General features: G+C 64.5%; 2 protein-coding genes across 3 annotated transcripts in view; one reads left to right on the plus strand and one right to left on the minus strand.

Moving 5' to 3' along the window:
* On the plus strand, positions 1-8,859 carry LOC125627747 (solute carrier family 26 member 10). Its single transcript, XM_048832222.2, has 18 exons — positions 1-163; positions 935-1,045; positions 1,456-1,613; positions 1,885-2,049; positions 2,185-2,337; positions 2,531-2,613; positions 2,799-2,946; positions 3,173-3,286; positions 3,668-3,745; positions 4,020-4,115; positions 4,676-4,782; positions 5,163-5,232; positions 5,539-5,718; positions 6,133-6,187; positions 6,570-6,655; positions 6,767-6,821; positions 6,934-7,040; positions 7,517-8,859. The coding sequence occupies exons 2-18, from the start codon at positions 937-939 to the stop codon at positions 7,553-7,555; spliced, it is 1,803 nt and encodes a 600-aa protein (XP_048688179.2). The 5' UTR covers positions 1-163; positions 935-936; the 3' UTR covers positions 7,556-8,859.
* B4GALNT1 (beta-1,4-N-acetyl-galactosaminyltransferase 1) overlaps positions 8,162-21,240 on the minus strand; it is a 17,731-nt gene continuing 4,652 nt past the window's right edge. Inside the window, exons 3-11 of one of the 2 annotated variants that reach the window (XM_048832220.2) lie at positions 20,101-20,274; positions 19,867-19,973; positions 19,524-19,561; positions 17,444-17,624; positions 13,778-13,879; positions 12,473-12,660; positions 12,165-12,305; positions 10,882-11,119; positions 8,162-10,218 (exon numbers count right to left, since the gene is read on the minus strand). In XM_048832220.2, coding sequence (XP_048688177.2) covers positions 10,010-10,218; positions 10,882-11,119; positions 12,165-12,305; positions 12,473-12,660; positions 13,778-13,879; positions 17,444-17,624; positions 19,524-19,561; positions 19,867-19,973; positions 20,101-20,274 — 1,378 coding nt within the window. In that variant the 3' untranslated portion in view covers positions 8,162-10,009. Of the gene's footprint in view, positions 10,219-10,881; positions 11,120-12,164; positions 12,306-12,472; positions 12,664-13,777; positions 13,880-17,443; positions 17,625-19,523; positions 19,562-19,866; positions 19,974-20,100; positions 20,275-21,240 lie in introns of both variants that reach the window. The other variant, XM_048832216.2, reaches the window with a different exon arrangement.

The raw sequence follows: 21,240 nt of genomic DNA on the forward strand, positions 1-21,240 counted from the left end.
CGGCGGGTGGCCCGGGGCTGCCGCTGCTCCGGGGCGGCCGCGCTGCGGCTCCTCCAGCGCCGGCTGCCCATCGCCGCCTGGCTGCCGGGCTACCGGCCGGGGACCTGGCTGCTGGGGGACGCGCTGGCCGGGCTCACCGTGGGGGTCGTGCACATCCCCCAGGGTGAGCAGCTGCCCCGGGCCCCCCGCTCTCCAGGGGGCTCGACCTATCCCCCCCCAAGCTGTCTCACGGTCCCCTGCCTCGGCTGCCCCCCATCTCTCCCCGGGCTCGGGCGCCCCAAGGCGGGTAGCTGCAGGGTCTCCGGTGGATCCCAGCCCTGGAGCCGTTCTGCCTGGGGCACGGGAGGGACAGCGAGCCGGGACTCCTGGAGCAGCGGGGTCCAGTGGTTAGAACAGAAGGATTGGCAGCCAGGACGCCTGGGTTCTCGCCCCAGCTCTGGGAGGAGAGTGGGGTCTAGTGGTTAGAGCAGGGGAGCTGGGAGTCGGGCCGGGACTCCTGGGTTCTCCTCCCCGCTGTGGGAGGGCGGTGGGGTCTGGTGCATGAGATCAGTGTGGGCTGGGAGTCAGGACGCCTGGGTTCCATTCCTAGCTCTGCCTCTGACTTGCTGTCCTTCCACCCCTCGGGGCCTCCGTTTCCCCCTGGGTGTGGTAATAACAAAGCCATGGAGAAGGGCACGGTTTAGACAGGCCGGACCCTGTGGTGCTGACGGGCTCTGGCCTCAGGAGCCCTCTGTTTGGGGGGGCTGCTCTGACCCCCCCGCCTCTCAGTCTGTCTCACCCTCCTGCTGGGATCTCGGGGCGGGGGCGTAGCAGCATCCCTGAGCTCTCAGTGGGATGCGGCTGCTCAGTCCTTAGGAGATCAGCGGGGGCAGTTGCGGTCTCAGCCCCCCCCCCCCCCCGGCTTACCCCCCCTGCTTGTCTCGGGTCCCCGCAGGCATGGCCTTTGCCCTCCTGGCCTCCGTGGCCCCCGTCTACGGACTCTACACCTCCTTCTTCCCTGTCATCCTTTACATGCTCTTTGGCACCGGGCGCCACGTCTCTACTGGTGAGTGGACCACTGGCGCCCAGGGCTCGGCGGGGTTAAATGGTGGGGGAGGGGTGTCCGGTTCCTCGGGCATCCCTGTGCCAGCAGCCTGCTCCCATGATAGGGAGGGGGGGAAGATCCCAATAACCAACCGAGGGGCTGAACAGGGCCCCACCCCTGATGGTGCCCTCCCAAAGCTAGGAAGGTGGATGCCAGCTGTGCCCTCCCCCAGAATGTGGGGCACGGGGTGTGTGTGGGGGGTGATACGCAGGGGGCAGAAATCCATGTAGAGATGGGGCTAGAGGCAATGGGGGGGATCTGTGCATGGATGGGGCGGGCAGAGGTGGGGGGGACGGCAGGTAGCACTTTCTGGGCAGGCCGTGGGTGGGCAGCGCTCAGGGGCTGCGTCTCCCTTCCCCTCCCCTCCCCAGGCACCTTTGCCGTGGTGAGCCTGATGACGGGCGCTGCGGTGGAGCAGCTGGTGCCCTGGCCCCTGGGGCCCAATGCAACCAGCGCGGAGCTGGCGTGGGTGGAGGAGCGCCGCGTTGGTGTGGTTGCTGCCATGGCCTTCCTCGTGGGGCTCCTCATGGTGAGTCCGTGCCCGCCGGGCTGCCAGAACCTGGGGCAGGGACCCTCCCTGGAGATGGTGGGAACGGTGGAAGGTGGACAGGGCATGGATGATGGGAGGGGAGTGGGGCAAGGATCCAGGGTGGGGGGAGAGGTGGGACCCTGGCTGGAGGGGAGTTGGGCAGGGATCTACGGGGGGGGAGAGGAGGAACCCTGGGGGGTGGAGGGGAGGCCCCGGGCACTGTGCCGTACACCGGGCAGCGCTGACGTTCCTTCCCTCTCCCCTCCCCCAGGTGGTGATGTTCGTGGTCCAGCTGGGCTTCCTGGCCACCTACCTCTCGGAGCCCATCATCAAGGCCTTCACCAACGGGGCTGCCCTGCATGTCTTGGTCTCCCAGCTGCCCAGCCTGCTGGGCCTGCCCCTGCCCCGCCGCACGGGCTCCTTCACCATCTTCAAGGTGCGTCCGGCCCGGTGGGGGCAGCGTGGGGTGGTGGGGAGAGAAAGGGGGCAGGGAGGCGGAATGGGGCCGGGGGAGAGCTGGGAGCAGGCTTCCCCCACGGCCCGCATGTAACGCACCCTGTGCTGCCCCCAGACACTGGCATCAGTGGCACAGGCTCTGCCCCGGACCAACATGACCGAGCTGCTCATCTCCGCCCTCTGCCTGGCCCTGCTGGTGCCCATCAAGGAGATCAACACCCGCTTCCGGAGCAAGCTGCGGACACCCATTCCGGGGGAGATCGTGGTGGTACGTGTCCCTGCCCGGATCCGCCCTGCCCGGATCCTGCGCTGTCTCCCCTGGCCCTGCACTCACAGCCACGTCCTCTGAGCAGCACGGGGACGAGGCGGGGAGTGGGGGTCCAGCGGGGGTGGGCTGTGGGCATGGGAGGGTTGGTGCCACCCTGGGCAGTGTAACCCACCAGTCTCTGCTCTCTCCCCAGGTGCTGGCGGCCACCGGCGTCTGCTTTGCCTCCTCCCTGGACACACGCTATGACGTGCAGGTAGTCGGCCACCTGCCAGCTGGGTGAGGAGTCACCAGGGCCCCCTGCCTGCCCCCTCTGTGGCAGCACGTGGGGCCACCCAGGGCAGCCCCTTGTGGCCCAGGCAGCATCTCTGCCTGGCCAGGGCTAGGGACGTGTCTCCTCCCAGCCCAGGGCGGCTCTGGGCTCGTCCCGCCCGGCCTGGTGACCGCCTCTGTCTCTCGCGCAGGTTCCCGCAGCCCCGGCTCCCGGCCCTGCAGTCGCTGCCTCAAGTGCTTGGGGACACTGTGGCGGTCGCTTTTGTGGCCTATGCCGTCTCTGTGTCGCTGGCCATGATCTATGCTGAGAAGCATGGCTACACCATCAACCCCAACCAGGTGTGTGGGCCGGACGCGAGCTGCTGGCAGGGGAGGCACTGCCCGGCCTGGCCTCTCTATTGCCAGCGGCTGCTCAGGGCACTGTGCCCAGGATCAGTTCCTCTCCTGCCCACCTGGTCCCTCTTCCAGCTGGGAGGCCCCAGTGTCTCGCCTGCCCCCTAATGCATCTGGGCTCCCTCCCGGCTGGTCCCTGTAGCCCTGACCTGTCTTTGTCCCCGCCCCACAGGAGCTGCTGGCCCATGGTGTTTCCAACCTGGTCTCCTCCCTCTTCACCTGCTTCCCAAGCTCAGCCACCCTGGCGACCACCAACATCCTGGAGAGTGCGGGGGGGCACACGCAGGTATGGGGGACTCTGCAGAACTGGGGGTTGGACCATGGCGTGTGTGCAGCAGGTGAGAGTCTCATGCTCCCTAGCTAATGGGGGTCTCCCCCATCTGTTCTGCAGCCCTGGCTGGCTTGTGCAGTGAGTTTGCCAGGTCTCAGCTTAGTGGCCAGTTGGCCTGTGTGGCTGGGCACAGGTGGAGCCCTCTCCTCCTCGGACGCAGGGCAGAGGAGGCCGGCACTGAGGCCCCGAGCAGGGCACGAAGAATGGGGGGGCTTCTCTGGGGTCTAGGGCTTTCTCCGTGCTGTCCTGGTGACCCCTGCCTCCCCCCGCAGGGCCCAGCGCTGGCCACACCGCCCTGGCAGAGCCTGCCCGCTAATCCGCCCTCCTCTTCTGCAGCTCGCGGGCTTCTTCTCCGGCGCGGTGGTGCTCATGGTCCTCATGTGGCTCGGACCCCTCTTCCACTACCTGCCCAAGGTGAGGCTGGGGCCATGTGTGTGTGACCTGGGGAAGGGCTGGTGCCCACCCCCATAACCCCTGGGGCTGCCAGGCCCAATGCCCCCATCCCATGGGGCACAGACAGCCCTTGTGCTCAAATCCCTTGTGGGCTGGTTGCCCTGTGACTAGCTGGCTCTTTTCCCTTTGCCCCCAGCCATCCTGGGAAGAGCTCCCTTTCCTGGCTGCCTTGGCACCAGCTAGCACAGTGCAGGGGATGGCCGCTTGCCACTCATGCCCGTTCTCCCCCACCTAGGCTGTCCTGGCCTGTATCAATGTCACCAGCCTGCGCCAGATGGTCCTGCAGTTCTGGGACTTGCCCGAGCTCTGGAGGATCAGCCGGATTGACTTCGTAAGCAGCTGCGCCCTTCCCCTGCCCCCTCACCCCGGGCGGGGCAGGCCCTGGGTTTCATGCCTGAGCCAGGCATGCCGCTGCCCCAGGGTACGGGGTAGGCATTGCCAGGCTGGCCCAGCCCTCCAAGAGCTGTTCTGGGCCAGCTCCACCCCACTGAAATCGGCCAAAGCAGAGAACAGGGGCCCCAATATGCTGATGCCCAGAGAGGCAGAGCTCTCCAGACCTGGAAACGCCCCATTGTGCCAGGACAATGCCTGGCACAGAGCGAGACTGTCCCCAAACTCCATCGGACTAGATGAGGGGTTGGCGGCACGGAGAGGGTAGAGGTCCCAGGTCACACAGCAGGGCTGTGGGCCTAGTACCTGGCTCTCCAAGTCCCCGCTGGGTGCCCTGCCCGCTAGAGCACGCTGCCTCCGGAGACTCCTAGGGTAGATTGGCCCCAATGTAACCTCACTGGGTCCTCTGTGTGATCAGCAAGTGTATGGTCCCCAGGGGGACCAGCTGGCCCGACGTCCCCCTTCCTCAATTCCCCTCTGACCCCCGCGCTCTCGTTCCAGGCTGTCTGGGTGGTCACCTGGCTGGCCGTGGTGGTGCTGAATGTGGATGTGGGCCTGGCTGTGGGGGTCGTGTTCTCCATGATGACTGTCCTCTACCGCACACAGAGGTACCGGAGTGCCAGGCGCCCTGCCCAGCCCCACGTCTGGGCTCGTTTGCTGGGAACCTGCAGAGCCAGGGAGCTGCATCCAGCTCTGGCATGGGCTGGGGGGGGCAGCTCTATCTGCCCCATGTTCCCTGCTCCAGGCACAAGCCCCCTGCAAGGAGCTGGCTGGCCGTGGCTGCTTGGAGACCAGATTATCGGAGGAGGAGGAAGACGGGAGGAGGGTTGCGAGGCAGGAATCTGCCTTCCCAGCTGCTGTCCCTGTCTCTGGCCAGTGCCCTCCCAGGGGGGGAAATGGGACCTCTTCTCTCCAGCTGGGACCAGGGCCAGCCTGGCCTTGGCATGGCCAGACATCTCCCTGCCTTATGCGCCTTCCTCTCCCACAGGGCCGAGTGTATGGTGCTGGGCAAAGCAGCCAACACGGAAATCTACCGGCCTGTCCAACGTTACAGCAAGGTACGGGCGCTGAGGGGTCTGGGCGCGAACTGGGGCTCCCAGCCACCCACCTGGCAGCAGGCGGGTCAGTGGGGCGCATTGGGAAGGATGTGTGGTGGAGGCTTGCCCTGGGCTCCATTCAGATGGCACCTGGGCTGTCCGTGTCCCGAGAGACAGGGCTGATCTCTCCGCCCTCTTCCCCACTACCGTGGGGCAATTCAGCACCCAAACCTCCCTCTGTTTGCGGTGGGGGGCAGGGCAGATGCAGGCCCTTTCCATGGGGGTGGGTGTCCCTCCCATGCTGCAGCCAGCGCTCTGTCCCCCCAGTGCTTTGAGATCCCCGGCGTGACGATCGTGGCTTACCATGCCCCCATCTACTACGGCAACTGCGGCTTCTTCCGTGAGGCGCTGAGCCGGCAGCTGGGCCTGAGCTGGCCAGGGGGCAGCCAGGGGGAGAAGGCAGTGTGGGCCTTGGAGAGTGGGGCCAAAATGAGCATCAGCACTGTGGTAAGGGGACCAGCAGCGATTTGGGGGCGGGAGGGGTGGAGGGGCAGCTCAGTCCTGGGGTGTGGGAGCAGGGCAGGTGGGCAGGATTTGGGCAAGTCCGATCCTGTGCCCATGGGCCTGCTGACCCCAGGATCCTGGCTGCGGGGCTTCTTTCCCGAATCCCAGGGGTCCCCCCCCAGGGGAACCCAGCTGCCGGCATGTCTCTGGAGATGCTCAGCCCTGGCCTTGCATCTGCTTCTCCCCTGCCCCTGCTGCGGGGAGGGGGGTTCCTTGCTGTTCCCACTGGAGGTGGGACTTAGCTTTGGGCTGGAGGTGGTGGGGGGGCGTCTTGGGGGGAGCGGGGGATCCTGGCAGGGCCCTGGGCGGGGTTTTGGGTGACCAAAGAGGTGGCATTAACAGACTTGTTTCCCTCAGGAAACCTGTGTCCCCAGCTCTGTGCCCGATGGGAGAGCCGGGTGCCCCAGCTCAGGTACGCAGGGCCCCCCCGCAGCTCCCACTCCCTAGTTTGGGGGGGGTGCTGGTATGGTGGGGGGCAGGTGTCTGTGTCCCAGATCTCAGCAGCCCAGGTGGCACTCAGTGGCCCCCTCATGGGCTGGGACGGGGGCTGGGGGGGCTGTGGAGGTGGATCCTCCTCTGGAGGGGGGTCTTGGCAGGGCAGGGTGGCAGCCCTGAGTCTCCCAGCCCTCACCCCTCTGTAGGGAGGGGTCTCGCTGGCAGCTGTGCTCGGCAGTGCGGGGGCCCGTCTGGCTGGGATCACAGGGCCCGGCCCCTGTGGGCGTCTCTGCAGAGCTGCCCCATCCTCAGGCCGGGGGGGGATCATGCAGTCACCCCCTCCCCTCTCCCCTGGGCAGGCACCACTGGCAGGACCCAGGCCGCGATCCTCGACTGCAGCGGGATTGCCTTCGTGGACTCTGCCGGGGCCCGGCTGCTCATTCAGGTACCAGGGGCAGCTGGTGTGGGGGGGCCCTGCGGCCAGATGGGAGGCGGGGCTGGGATGTGGCTCCGCCCACTCCTAGAGATGCCAGCCTGCCCTCTCCTTGCCTTGCAGATGTGCGTGGGGTGCCAGAAGGTTGGCATCCGCATGAACCTGGCAGCATGTAACGGTAAGTTGGGGCGGGGGGGGTCCCCGCTGCCCCCCTCCCAGCCCCTCAGAGCCCAGCGCTGTGCCGAGGGGGGGCTGGGCTGAGCCATGTCTCCTCATTTCCCTTGCTGCAGGTGAGGTCCTGGAGACGCTGACCAGCAGCGGCCTGGGGCAGCACCTCTCCCCACAGCAGGTGTTTGTGACTGTCCAGGACGCCATCGCGTGCATCACGCAAACCGCGGTGAGGGGGCTGACGCAGGGGTTCCCCTCTAGGGGGCGCCAGTTCTAATCTGGCTCTTAGGGGGCTGGTTGGGAGGGGGGTGGGTCTGCTCCCTCTAGGGACACGGGCTCTGATCCAGACCTAGATGGAGCAGCTGGCTGGCCCAGGGGCTGGGGAATGGGACACAGGGCCTTTGCCCTGTAGGGCATGCCAGCTCCAATCCAGCCCCAGGGCGGGGGGAGCCCTTTCTGCATCCATGTCCCATTCCCAGCCATCTTTGACAGAGGCCAGCAGGGACTGACAGCTCCAGCTTTTGCAGAATGGGTGGGGCGTGTGGGGGCAGTTCAGTGCCCTGGGGGGAGCTGGTAACGTGGTCAGAGACTCCTAATGAGCCAGGCTGCCCCAACCCTATTCCTGCAGGACAGCTGGCTTTGGCAGGGGGGCTGGGAGCAGAATGACTCGCGCCCAGGATTCATGCTGGCTCTGTTTCCACCCAGGAAAAGGTGGCCGAGAAGAATCTGGCAATCTGGGTGTAGGGCCCCTGGCAATGGATCGCGGGCACCACCCGGCCTGTAGGGCCCCCGGGACCAGATCGGCTCTTGGGCCGCAACAGCAGGTTGAATTCCTGCTCTGCCCACAGGGCCTCCCCAGGACCAGGGGGCCAAGGAGCCGTTCGCAGACCACAGAGCCGTAGTGGGGCAGTTGCCTGCTCCCAGGACGGAGGGGGCCTCCTGCCCAGGTCACCAGGGGGACCTGACCTGGTGTGAGCAGTTTCCTTGCGGCCGGCAGGCAGGCCTGGTGCTGGCTGGGAATCCAAGGGGGCAGAGCAGGTGCCCAGGTGCCAGTGTAGCAGCAGCCTGTCTGCCCCTGCAGGTGCCCAAAGGATGGAGGGTGGGGGCAGGGAGTTATGGGGGACAGGCCCACTACAGCTGGGAAGAGCATGTGTGGGGGTGCTGGCATTCTGGTTGGGGGAGGGGGCTCTATGCCTCGTCCCTCCCCTCCCCAGCCTATGTGGGGGGGGCGGCTTTCTCCAGCACCAGGGGAAAGAAAGATCTACCCTGCCAGCTGCAAGGTGATGGGATCAGGGTAGGAGCTGGATTTTAATTGCCCCCCCTTCCCCCGACAGAGACTCACAGACAGAGTTTAAACCACAGAAAGGAACCAAAATCCCTTTTTATTTGTGCTGGGGGGGGCTAACTCCCACAGCCCCCCGGGGCGGGGGCTGCTGTGGCCGCTGGTGTCACGGTGGCATGGCACAAGGGCAGCTGCCCCTGGCCACTTCACGCAGGGAAGGGACAGGAGGGAATGTGCTTTAGCAGGCAGGGGCCTCCCCCTGGCTGGGGTGGCCCCCTGCATCCAGCCCTTCCCCCTCCCACTTCCTGGGGGGGGGGCTGAGATGGAGCTCAGGGCATAATCATCCCCCCCACCCCCCCAATCTGGCTGATGGCTGGCCCTGGCCCCCAGCATGGCCTGAAAGGCCACAGGCTGCATCTGTTCCCTCAGCATGCAACTCCTGCCCCATAACATGCTTCAGCACCCCCAAGGCTGCCCCCCAGCCCCAGACTGGCATCACGCTACCATCTTGCTAGCAATGGTCTGGTGCCAAACTCCCCTCCAACCCCTGCTCTGGGTGGCTGGAGAGGCGCATTACAGAGCTGGGCCACTAGAGGGTGACATTGCAGCCATGGGGGGGACACAGTGGGCAGGCTTTGGGGCCTGCAGGGGGTATCCCCATGGGCTGCTCCCTCTGATGTCACCACCCCACTGGCTCTTCGGAGCCCAACCTTTGTACTTTAAAAAAAAAAAAAAGTTTTTCTCTGGTTCGGCTAAAACATGACTAGGAATCAAGGTAGAGGGGGCGGGGCTCAGGACGAGGGGGCGGGGCTCAGGACGAGGGGGCGGGGCTTGGATGGCCTTTAGGGCAAAGAGAGTACTTGTAAATGCATTTTTGTTTTTTAAATAAAAACATCTTTTTTTCCCTTTAAAACGTCACCTCTCTGTCACCCGTAGAAATCTGCAGGTGGGGATGGCAGCTCAAGCCCATCTGCCATCCCCAGCTCTCCCTTGGGTGCAGCCTGACAGCACCTGGCTCCTCACTCGCTCACATTAAATACACGCACACGCACGACACAAACGGTTCCCAGCGTCCTGCCTCCAGTTCCCAGAGACACCAGCCAGCTCCTGCCCTGCCGGTACCCGGGGTTAGAAACCAGAACCCTCCGACGCTCTGGCCGTGGGGCCTGCTCGGAGCAGCATGGGATTGGGGCCGGCCAGTGTGTGGGGCAAAGATGGGGCCAGTCCCCTTGGCCCTTCGCCTTGTGCCCCTGCTCTTGGATTCTGTATAGAAAGAGTCCTCGGTCTTGGAAAGAGACCTCTGCCCCCGCAACCCAGCCATGGGCATCAGCCCTTCCCCTTGCTGGCGGGGCTGCCCCCCACTGCAGGCTTTGGCACTTGAAGTTGGAACTCTCCTGGGGGGGGGGGCAGCTGGGGGCTATAAAGACTTGGCACAAAATAAAATGAGGCCCTGACCCTTGTCCCAGGGCAGCTGGGAGGGGCGGGGGCTGTGCTGTTTCTCTCCTGCAGGGGGCGCTGGAGAAAGCCGGCTGTGAAGGGGGGCAGGTCTGTCCAATATAAAACAGCATCTCCGGGGGATGGTGAGGGCTCGGCCACGGGGGTGCTGTAAGCTATTCTCAGCCACCCATCCTGTGGCCCAGGGAATTTCCCAGTATCCCACTGTGCGACTCTGGATTCCCCCAGGCCCCGCTGCCTGCTGGGAAAGTGGGGGAGACTTCCCACCCCCCCACACCAGGGAGACAGCCTGAAGCTGGCAGGGCGTGGGGATGGCGCTGGGTGGGAGGCACCGGCGAGCCAGGGGTAGCAGGGGTCACCTCCCTGGCCTGGTACAAGGATAAAACGCCCCAGCTCCATGGGAGGGGGGCTCCCCCTGGGGTCCGGCTCACTGGCAGGGCGGGGCTGGTAGCCCGGTGGGGCTAGTTGCCCGTCATACACTTGAAGTGGTTTTTGAAGTAGAAAAGGCTGCGTTTGACGCTGCTGTCGGCCGAGGTGGGGTAGCGGAACTTGGCGTATTGCTTCTCGCTCTCCGTCTTCTGCCAGGGCAGCTTGATCTTGGAGGCGTGATCCACCACCACGTCGGCGCACGAGCCCACGTGCAGCACGCCCAGCCCGTCGATGAAGAACTCTGCCGGAGGGAGGGCACGGGGGTCAGGAGGGGCTGGGTTAGCCAGCTCAGCGCTGCATGACTGGGGGGAGGGGGTCGGCTCTGGGCAACAGGGATCGAACCTGCATCCCAGACCCCCTGGTCTTCCCAGGATCTGTCCCCTGAGACACCCCCTGGTGACCTCTCCCACTGACCCCCCTTGGGATTTTGGGAACCAGGCCCCAGAGGCAGGAAACTGCCATGAAGCGTCCCATGCCTCGAGTTAAAAAGTGGTGACTTCTGTTTGGCACGTCAGCTTTCCGGTTGGCACCGGCCTGCCTGGCTAACCGCCACGCGAGAATGACAACAGCCTGCAGCTGTATTGCCTCGGCTGGCCAGGGCCCCCGTGTGCCCTGCAGTGGAGCCCCATGTCAGCACCTCCATGCCACAGGGAGGGAAACTGAGGCAAGGGAGGTGACCAATGCCCCTGTGAGTCAGTGGCAGAACTGGGGATAGAACCTAGGAGTCCTGGCTCTCACCCCCCACCCCTCCCGGCTCTAACCACTAAACACCACTTCCCTCCCAGAACTGGGGATAGAACCCAGGAGTCCTGGCTCCCAGCCCCCCTCACCCCCCCCTTTAACCATGATGCAGGTGCTACAGTGCTGTGGTGCAGCCCTGGCACGAGCCTTCCCCCGCACTCACCGAGGTGGGCGACACGGCTGAGCCGGGGGTCAAACCCCACCTGCAGCACCTTGGCTGTGCGGGCCAGGAAGAAGTTGACGACGCCATCGGTGACCACGCAGCCGGGGAAGCCCTCGAGGAGATGGTAGTAGCCCTGGCGTATCTGCAGGCAGTCACCCTCCTCGCCCCCTGCCTGCACGCTGATCTTCTGCCGGTAGGTGGTGGTGAACCCCGTGATCTCCCGCACTGCGCCCCCCACCTGCCGGACACGCCGACGTGAACAGCGGGACAGACGGGCTGCCGGGAGCAGCACGTGGGGCCCTGCGCCAGCTCCCCCTCCCCTGGGGGCCCTGCGCCAGCTCCCGCCTCTCCTGGGCCCACTCCCGTGGGGGCCATGCTTTTCTGGGAGCCATGGGCTGGCTCCCCTCTCCCCTGAGTCACCATCACCATCCCCTGGGCCAGCTCCCCCCTCCCCCAGGTTCCACTCCCCTGGGGTCCCTGGGCCAGATACCCCCTCCCCTGGGTTCTGTCCTCTGGGGGCCCTGGGTCAGGTCCCCGCATCTCCTGGGCCACCTCCCCGGCTCCGCTGAGGGCCTTGGGCCAGCTCCCCCCCTCCCGCAGGTCTCCCTCCCCTGGGGTCCCTGGGCCAGCTCCCCACCTCCCCTAGGTACTGCTCCCTTGAGCGCTCTGGGGGCCCTGGGCCAGCTCCCCCTCCCCTGGGTCTCCCTCCCCTGGGGGCCCTGGGCCAGCTCCCCCCTTCTCCTGGGTCTCCCTCCCCTGGGGGCCCTGGGCCAGCTCCCCCCTTCTCCTGGGTCTCCCTTCCCTGGGGTCAGTGTGCAGCGAGCTCTGACACCTGCATTCTTTCTGTGACCCATCCTGCCCCGCTGCCCCCTGGGGCGAGGACTCGGGTGCCCCCCATGCTCCGGGGCGGGAGCCGCCTGGTGCAGGAGATAAAGCCTTGGGGTCCCGCTCCTGTGACTCCCACCATGTCATGCCTGGCAGTGGCCACTAGGGGGCTCCCCTTCCCTCCCTGCGCCAAGGGCCGCATGGCTCCATGCTGGGATCCCTGCAGCTGGTGGGGGTGGGGGGAGCGGCAGAGTGGGGGGTGGAGGGGAGCTGTGGAATCCCACTCTCAGGAGCCCCCCACCCTGCCCAGGTGTGGCCGAACTCCCCCCATCATCCCCAGCCAGGCACGATCTGGGGATCCCCCCACCAGGCAGAGCTGGACACCCTGAAATTCCCCCCCCTCACCCCGAGGCATGGCCAGCCCCCCACATTTCCCCCCCACACACACACACACTCACCAGGTCCAGGCTGGTTTTCTCCAGCACGTCCACCAGCTTCTCCACCCTGGTGCGGGGCGTGAAAATGAAGTCGTCATCCACCCACAGCACGTACTTGGTGGTGACCTGGGAAATGGCCAGATTGCGCCCTGCGAACCAGCCCTGGGTGGGGGAGAGTGGGGGACACATCAGTGCCTGGCCCGGCCACCCGAGCCCCACCCCCTTCCAGTCTCTTCTGGCCCCCGCCCCAAGATCCCCACCACACCGTCTTCCCACGGTCCCGCGCCCGTGTCTGCCCCAGCCCCAACCGCCCCCCCGGCGCCCCGCACCTTGCCGAAGGGCATGAAGTACTGCTCAATGTGGGGGCCGCCCACGGGCTCGGGGTGCTGGCTGTCGTCCGCGATGATGATGGTCACCGTGGGGTAGAAGCGGCGGATGCTGGAGATCAGCGCCCGCAGCTTGTCGTACCGCAGGAAGGTCTTGGTCGCAATGCTGACCAGGGCGGTGATGTTGTAATCTGCTGGGGGAGGGTGGGGGGCAGAGGTTTGCGGGGAAGGGGAGCAGCACTCCAGACCCTGGGGGAGGGGATCCTGCCTTGGGAGGACAAGCTCCCCCCCCCCCAATTCCAGCCTCAGATAGCTCCAGCCAATAGAGAGCTGGACAGGCAGGATTCAGGGGACCCCAGTTGTGCGGGGAGGTGCAGGCAGGATTCAGGGGGCCCCCGGGTTGTGGGGAGGGAGGCAGTGCCAGGATTCAGGGGATCCCGGTAGTGCGGGGAAGCACAGGCAGGATTCAGGGAGACCCCGGGTCGGGGGGAGGAAGGCAGTGGCAGGATTCAGGAGACCCCGGTGGTGCGTGGAGGTGCAGGCAGGATTCAGGGGGACCCTGGGTCGGGAGGAGGAAGGCAGTGGCAGGATTCAGGGGACCCCGGTGGCGTGTGGAGGTGCAGGCAGGATTCAGGGGGACCCTGGATCAGGGGGAGGGCGGCAGTGGCAGGATTCAGGGGGACCCCGGGTCGGGAGGCAGTGGCAGGATTCAGGGGACCCTGGTTGTGTGGGGAGGCACAGGCAGGATTCAGGGGGACCCTGGGTTGGGGGGAGGAAGGCAGTGGCAGGATTCAGGGGACCCCGGTGGTGCGTGGAGGTGCAGGCAGGATTCAGGGGGACCCTGGGTCGGAGGAGAGGCTACGGCAGGATACAGGGGACCCCAGTTGTGTGGGGAGGTACAGGCAGGATTCAGGGCGACCCCAGGTCGGGAGGAGGAAGGCAGTGGCAGGATTCAGGGGACCCTGGTGGTGTGTGGAGGTGCAGGCAGGATTCAGGGGGACCCTGGGTTGGGGGGAGGAAGGCAGTGGCAGGATTCAGGGGACCCTGGTTGTGTGGGGAGGCGGTGCTAAGATTCAGGGGGATCCCGGGTCAGAGGGAGGGAGGCCGTGGCAGGATTCAGGGGGACCCCAGTTGTGTGGGGAGGTGCAGGCAGGATTATGAGGGACAGTGGGGGCAGCCTTGACCCTGAATATCGTGGGCTGACCTTTCCCTCCCCACTACAGAAGCCTGTAGGTCACCCGGCACAGGCCCGTCCCGCCCTCTCCCCCCCAGATCCTCACTGGGCCCTGGCTCCCGCCTGGCACTCACCTCCGCCTTCGCCCGGGGAGCCCGGGTTATAGAGCTTGGGCGTGGGTGCGTGGCGGATTCGGATGGTGAAAGACGCCTGGTGCCCATTGGTGGCAAACTGCACTGGAAAACAAAGGGGGAGACGGGCACGAGGAGGGGGAGGGGTCAGCGCAGAGGAAGTTCTGGGGTACAGGGGCCCCCCTGGCAGGAGGGGTCTCCCAGGGGCCCAGTACTCCCCAGGATTCCATGGGGGTATCTCCTTTCTCCCGCAACCCACCTCGACACAGGCCCCAGTGTGTGCCCCTCCCACAGCCCAGCCTGCCTCGTCATGCCAGCCATCCCCCTGCCCCTGGCCCGGGAGGGGAGGGGACAGGCCAGCCGCATTGCCCAGCCAGTCTCTGCGGTTTGGGGGCTGGAAATATTCCCCTCCCCACAACAGCCCCCCTCGGCGCAGCTGCCCACTCTTTACGGTGCCCCGGATTGGCTTCCCCCACCCGGTGTTTTGCAGATCTACCCCTGCCAGGGCTGCCTGCTGGCACCAGATATTGACCTCTTCTCTGGCCTCCACCCTGTCCGGAGAGCCCTCCCCAGCACCCTGCTCTGGAGCCAAGCACATGAGTGACTGCAGTGTCCACCTGGGAGAACTGGGGTATCACCCAACAGGCTCCAATGAGAGGCTGCTGGGAGGGGGAGGAGCCTAGGCCCTATATTAAGTCAGACCCAGCTCAGGCCAAAGAGGCAGATGACCATACGGGTGATGCCCCAGAGAGGGGAGTGCTGAAGACCGCACCAGCCCGTTGCCGCCCGCCCCTTGGAAAAGCAGGTTTGGGGGGTGACGAAGGGGGAATTTTCTGCAATGTTTGGCTGAGGCCTGTGTGTGCCTCAGTTTCCCTCTGGACTTTGCCTTGCTACCCGGGGGGTGCAAATGGGTTCAAAAGCTGCTCCCGGGGCAGAGCAGGAAACATGAGTGGGGGGCGGACAGGTGACAGCCTGGGGTGGGACAAGGGGGTTGTTAAAGGACTGGCTGAAACCGACCCAGATCAAGGGAGAGGCTGCAGGACGAGTGGGTCCCTTTGGGAGGCTGGCCCGCTGCAGGGGCTGCATAGAAACTGGGGTGGAGCCCAGATCCTGGGGACAGGGGGTATGGAGCCTGGCTGGCCTGTCCAGAGGGGAAAAGGGGAAGGCTAAACGGGAGGGTGGGAAAGTAAATATGGGTGTGAGGGGGTCTTTTAAAAACTGCTCCATTCAATGGCTGCCGCCCCAACTTCTGTGGTTGGGTCACCCTGAGCGACTGTACTGATCCTGCCCTCTCCATGAATCATAGAATCCTGGAAGATCAGGGTTGGAAGAGATCTCAGGAGGCCATCTAGTCCCAGCCCCCTGCTCAAAGCAGGACCTATACCAACTAAATCATCCCAGCCAGGGCTTTGTCGAGCCGGGCCTTAAAAACCTCTGTGATGTTAGGAGTGTAATATAATATCTCACTGAAAGGTGACAGGGCCAGAAAGAGTTAATGAACTCCCAGACTGACCTGACCCATGGGGGAACTTTAGAGACTGGTTAGGAAGAGATGGAAATGAACAGAGCTTTGAAATGCAGCCGGCATTGTTAGAGGTAGAAGGGGAGATGTTTGCTCAGGTCTTGTGATGTAAGCAAACAAGTCTTGTCTATGGCTATAGCTTTGATTCAAAGATCAAAAAAGGAATATTAACATTTAGGAAGATACTTGAGTGAAACAGTATTATTGTCTATGTCTCTTTGAAGGTTGGGATAACCTGTATCTGAACTGTTTAATGGATAAATTACCCTGTGCTAATTGCCATGATGTTTGGAAGAAGGAAAGTTAAGCCTATTGTTTTCTCAGGCCAAAAGGCTGCAGGAAATGTATAAAAACCTTGGGATACAATCCTTCTTCATCTCCAATCTGCTTTGGGTTTCAAGAGGGGGAAACCTGAAGACATAAGGATTGAGATCCCCAGTCACTGACTGGAGTCACTCTGAATATGGCCATTGGACTATAACCTATGGACTATTTCTAAAAGGACTTTTGGCAACTACAAGCTCATCTCTGCTATGAACCTGAACATCAAGAATTGAACTCAAGTCTGTCTGTGTATTGATCTTTTAACCAACACGCTCTTTTCTTTTTTAGTTAACAAGAATTGACTAGAGTGTGTATTTTGGGTAAGATCTAAATTATAATTGGACCTGGGTGTGTGGCTGATCCTTTGGGGTTAGAAGAACCTTTTCTTTTATATGATGAGACAAGATTTTCAGGAACCATCATCACATCTGACAGTGTGTCTGGACAGAGGCCTGAGGCTGGGCCCTTTAAGGGAACTGCGTCCTTTGAACTTCTGAGTAACCAAGGAGGTGCTATAGAAGCTGTTTTGTGCTGGCTTGGTAAATCTAAGTTTTGGAATATCCACCAGCTTCTGGGGTTTGCCTGCCCTGTTTTGTTCGCAGTTCACCCTAATTGAGTGACCTCAGCTGGCTCCCACGGGCAGCACCGGTCACAACCTCTCAGGAAGGAGATTCCACCACCGCCTCAGTAACCCATTCCAGTGCCTCTCCACCCTCCTCGTGAAATAGTTTTTCCTAATATCCAACCTAGACCTCCCCCACTGCAACTTGAGACCATTGCTCCTCGTTCTGTCATCTGCCACCAGTGGGAACAGCCGAGCTCCATCCTCCATCCATAATTTAACTGGGAATTGATGATTTAACTGGGAATTGGTCCTGCTTTGAGCAGGGGGTTGGACTAGATGACCTTCTGGGGTCCCTTCCAACCCTTATATTCTATGATTCTATGATTCTTTGGACCCCCCTTCAGGTGGTTGAAGGCTGCTATCAAATCCCCCCTCACTCTTCTCTTCTGCAGACTAAATAACCCCAGTTCCCTCAGCCTCTCCTCGTAAGCCATGTGCTCCAGCCCCCTGATCATTTCTGTTGCCCTCCGCTGGGCTCTCTCCAATTTGTCCACATCCCTTCTGTAGTGGGGGAACCAAAACTGGATGCAATACTCCAGGTGGGGCCTCACCAGTGCTGAATAGAGGGGAATAATCACTTCCCTCCATCTGCTGGCAATGCTCCTACTAATGCAGCCCAATATGCCATTAGCCTTCTTGGCAACAAGGGCACACTGCTGACTCTCGTCCACTGTCACTCCTAGGTCCTTTTCTGCAGAACTGCTGCCGAGCCATTCAGTCCCTAGTCTGTAGCAGTGCCAGGGATCCTTCTGTCCTAAGTGCAGGACTCTGCACGTGTCCTTGTTGAACCTCATCAGATTTCTTTTGGCCCAATCATCCAATTTGTCTAGGTCCCTCTGGACCCTATCCCTACCCTCCAGCGTATCTACCACTCCCCTCAGCTTAGTGTCATCTGTGAACTTGCTGAGGAGGGAGCTGACCGACTGGCCCTCCCCTCCCTGCCTGGCGCTCTCTGTCCTCCATGCTTGATTAGCCCCTCCGGGACGGACCCACCTCTCCTGGTACCTGGTGCCGCATCATCCCAAGGCAACACGGGAGGGGGGGCACACAGGGTCACATGCCCTATATTGGAATGTTCTGCTGAGGGGGGGTGTCCTGTTGCAGGATGCTCCCCCCCCCCAAGTATTGCCCCTTGCCCCCCTGCACCAAGGCCGGTTGTCAGATCCCATCCCACCCCCTCACAATGCCAGGTGCCCACCTGTGTCCGCGGTGTTGGGGTGAAAGAGCGTGTTGGTGTAGGTGACGAACTGCAGCTGGCGGTTGAGGTTGTCCAGCTGGTCACTCGACAGCGAGAGACGCGTCTCCCCCTCGCCCTGCGCCTTCACCCCCTCCACCACTGCTGCCACGTTGAAGGTGCCCAGGGTGGCAGTCAGGGTCACCTAGGGAGCGGGGAAGAGGGAGGAAGGGTTAACGCTTGGGGCTAGGTGTGGCGTCGGCCGGCTTGTGGCAAAAGGCACCACCCCTGGCTCGGGGATGGGTGCTAGGCTGGTACTGCCTGGTGGGGGCGGGGGGTGTGTGTGTTGGGTGACCATGTTTCCCTATGCTGAATATGGGACACCTGGTAAAATTACACATATTCCACGGCAATCAAACGCCTACGTGGACCGAGCCTCTGTTACAAAGAAATGCTGTGTAGCTGGACTTTTTTTATTATCTTCTTATCTTTAAGGCTTCAGGGTTCACAGGGGGAGGGGTGACACCCCCCCAACCCCCCCCCACACACTCTCTCCCATACTGAGAGGCAGGAGGTGACCGACTGGCCCGCCCCTCCCTGCCCGCGCTCTCCACCCTCCATGCCTGATTGGCCCCCCAGGACGGACCCGCCTCTCCTGGTACCTGGCATGGTCCGGAGGCAACACCTGGGGGCGGGGGGGGGGTGTATGGATCACATCCGCCCCGCCCTCCCCAGGGTTCGCACCAGAATGTGGCCTGCCAGCAGCAGCCTTTCCGCACTGTGTGGGAGGAAAGGGACGGGAGCTGCTTCCAGCCGCAGGAGCTTGTCCCTTCCTGCCCACCTCCAGGCTGCTGCTGGCCACCCCCATAACCCAGCCACCACCTGGCCCCCAGCTACAGCGCAGGCAGGAAGGGGTTAAGGCCGAAGGATGCATTGAGAACCTGACTGCAGAGGTTTCAGCAAACCTGGCCAGAGAGGGGGGCTCAGCAGGGGAGGCGGCCTAGGCCTAGGGGAAGGAGCAGCCCCCTGCTCTCTGGGGGAAGCAGCCGGGGCGGGAGTGAGGGGTGCTAAGCCCCTGCCTGGGGGCCTGCCGTGAAGCCTGCAGGTTCAGGGCACGAACAGGCTGGAAACCACTCCAGAGCTTAGCTGTGGGGCGGAGAGGCTGCGTGGGGCTTTGGCACACTTTGGCCGGAGGGTCTTGGGTTTTCCCGGGGTGCCGGACCAGGCCGAGGCAGTGGGGGAAGGAAGGAGCCTGCCAGCCAGGCTGTTGGTGAGCTGAGCTCTCCGACCAGGGGCTGGGTCTCCGCACAGCGCTGGGAGCCGGACGTGCCCCACCGGGGGAGGCATATGGAGGAGCAGCGGGGGGGGCGGGGGGGGCAAAGCAAGGAGAGGACAGCGAGTTGGGGGGGAAGCACGTAAAAGGCGCACGGGTGGGCAGCAGAGGTTCCATGTAACCAGCTGCCGCCTGCCCGCACTCACCAGCCACCGTGCAACCCGTGCTGGCCGGAAACGGGGCGGGGACGGGGCCCTGCTGGTCGACAGCCGGCCCCATGCGCCGCATCTTCACCCTGCCACCAGCCTTGCACACCCACCCCCCTCGTCGGCCACCGGACCCCCCCCCACTCACCGCTGCTGGGCAGGCAGCTGGCGAGCAGGGACCTGGCCAGCAGCAGGACCCGTCGCTACTGATGGGGTCAGGGAGACAGAAAATACAGGACAATCTGCCTATTTTTAAGAAAAGGTTGGGACACCTGCAGCAGGGCTTAAATAGGGGGACTGTCCCTTTAAAAATGGGACGTCTGGTCACCCTAGGCATGTGGAAAGTGCCCATGCTGGCATTGTGCTTTGGGACCGTGACCCTCGGGCCCCGGGGTGAGGCCGTCCCCGTGAGAACAGACGCCAAGCGCGCCCCCTGGAATAAACTCCTCAGACCCACCCTGTGGGTCAGTGTCCCCAGGGCCGGGCTGGTGCCAGCTTCCACAAGGCAGCTTTGGAGCAATGTGGGGTCCAGGGGCTCACCCTGCACCCCAAAGAGCCAGCCACAGCCCCAGGATCGTGCCCGCCCCCCCCCCCCCCACCGCAGTGAGCCCCCTCCGCGCCTTACCTTGTACAGCTTCCTGCTGGCCGCCTGCAAGCTGAGCCCTGGGGAAGCAAGAAATGGGATTAATGAGACCCCAGGAGCACCCCCCCCCCCGTCACTGCCACAGCGAGCTCAGGTCCTGCCCGCTGGTCGTCCCTGGACGGCAGCGCCCGTGGGGCAGGGGATGAGCCAGCTCCGGAGGCTGCAGTCTCCAGCCGGCCATGGTCCAGCGCTCCCCAGGCTGTGAGCGCCCTCCCTCCGCCCAGCCACCTTGCCCCCATCACCCCGGCTCTGTTCAGCCCTGGGAGCGGGGGAGGGGGGGCAGGGCAGGCTGCCCCCCCCCCCTCCGGGACGCTGAGCTGCTCACCTGGGATGAGGATGGTCCGGAGTGGGCGCACCTCCACGCCCTGGGCGGGGTACTCCAGCGGGGAGTTGGCTCTGACGATCAGCAGCTGGTCAGCTGGAGACTGGGTCCTGGGGGGGAAGGCAGGAGTGAGGTGGGATATGCCCAGCCCCGGCTGTGCCCCAGGCAGGAGGGGGTGGTCCCGTGGCTTGGGTGCCCCCCCCCAACTCCTCTGCCCCCATCCCCGGCGTGGCTCACCGGTGCTGGTCGCTCTGGTACTCCTGCTCCCGGGTGCTGTGGATCCGCTCCAGCTCCGTGGGGCCGAAGGCGGCGGTGAACTCCAGCGAGGATTGCTGGCCGAAGAGCTGCTTCGGGAAGGGCAGCTTCCTGCCGGGCATCGCCTCGCACGAGCACGAGTTCTGGGGCAGCAGCCTGGGAAGACCAGGAGCCTGGTCACGCCCGCCTGGCCGGCCCCAGGCCTATACCCCTGCCCCCACCCCCGCCCCCATCTCCCCTGCCCCTACCCCCGCCCGCCTGCCCCTGGCCGATCTCCCCTGCCCCTATACCCGCCCGCCTGCCCCCAGCCGATACCCCCGCCCCCATCTCCCCTGCCCCTACCCCCGCCCCCGCCTGTCTGCCTGCCCCCGGCCGATACCCCCGCCCCCATCTCCCCTGCCCCTCTCCCTGCCCCTGCCCGCCTGCCTGCCCCCGGCCGATACCCCCACCCCCGCCCCCGCCTGTCTGCCTGCCCCCGGCCGATACCCCCACCCCCGCCCCCATCTCCCCTGCCCCTACCCCAGCCTGCCTGCCCCTGGCCGATCTCCCCTGCCCCTATACCCGCCCGCCTGCCCCCAGCCGATACCCCCGCCCCCATCTCCCCTACCCCCGCCCCCGCCTGTCTGCCTGCCCCCGGCCAATACCCCCGCCCCCATCTCCCCTGCCCCTCTCCCTGCCCCTGCCCGCCTGCCTGCCCCCGGCCGATACCCCCACCCCCGCCCCCATCTCCCCTGCCCCTACCCCCGCCCGCCTGCCCCCGGCCGATCTCCCCTGCCCCTATACCCGCCCGCCTGCCCCCAGCCGACACCCCCGCCCCCATCTCCCCTGCCCCTACCGCCGCCCCCGCCTGTCTGCCTGCCCCCGGCCGATACCCCCGCCCCCATCTCCCCTGCCCCTCTCCCTGCCCCTGCCCGCCTGCCTGCCCCCGGCCGATACCCCCACCCCCGCCCCCATCTCCCCTGCCCCTACCCCCGCCCGCCTGCCCCCGGCCGATCTCCCCTGCCCCTATACCCGCCCGCCTGCCCCCAGCCGACACCCCCGCCCCCATCTCCCCTGCCCCTATCCCCGCCCCCGCCTGTCTGCCTGCCCCCGGCCGATACCCCCGCCCCCATCTCCCCTGCC

The sequence above is a fragment of the Caretta caretta genome, chromosome 20 (genome assembly GCF_965140235.1).
Source record: "Caretta caretta isolate rCarCar2 chromosome 20, rCarCar1.hap1, whole genome shotgun sequence".
Taxonomy (NCBI): Eukaryota; Metazoa; Chordata; order Testudines; family Cheloniidae; genus Caretta; species Caretta caretta.

Excerpts from the sequence above, each read along its gene's own strand:
- LOC125627747 (XM_048832222.2), top strand. The coding sequence starts at position 937 with ATGGCCTTTGCCCTCCTGGCCTCCGTGGCCCCCGTCTACGGACTCTAC. Across the intron at positions 2,614-2,798 it reads GTCGGCCACCTGCCAGCTGG|GTTCCCGCAGCCCCGGCTCC; the intron begins GTGAGGAGTCAC and ends TCTCTCGCGCAG. Across the intron at positions 4,116-4,675 it reads GGATCAGCCGGATTGACTTC|GCTGTCTGGGTGGTCACCTG; the intron begins GTAAGCAGCTGC and ends CTCTCGTTCCAG.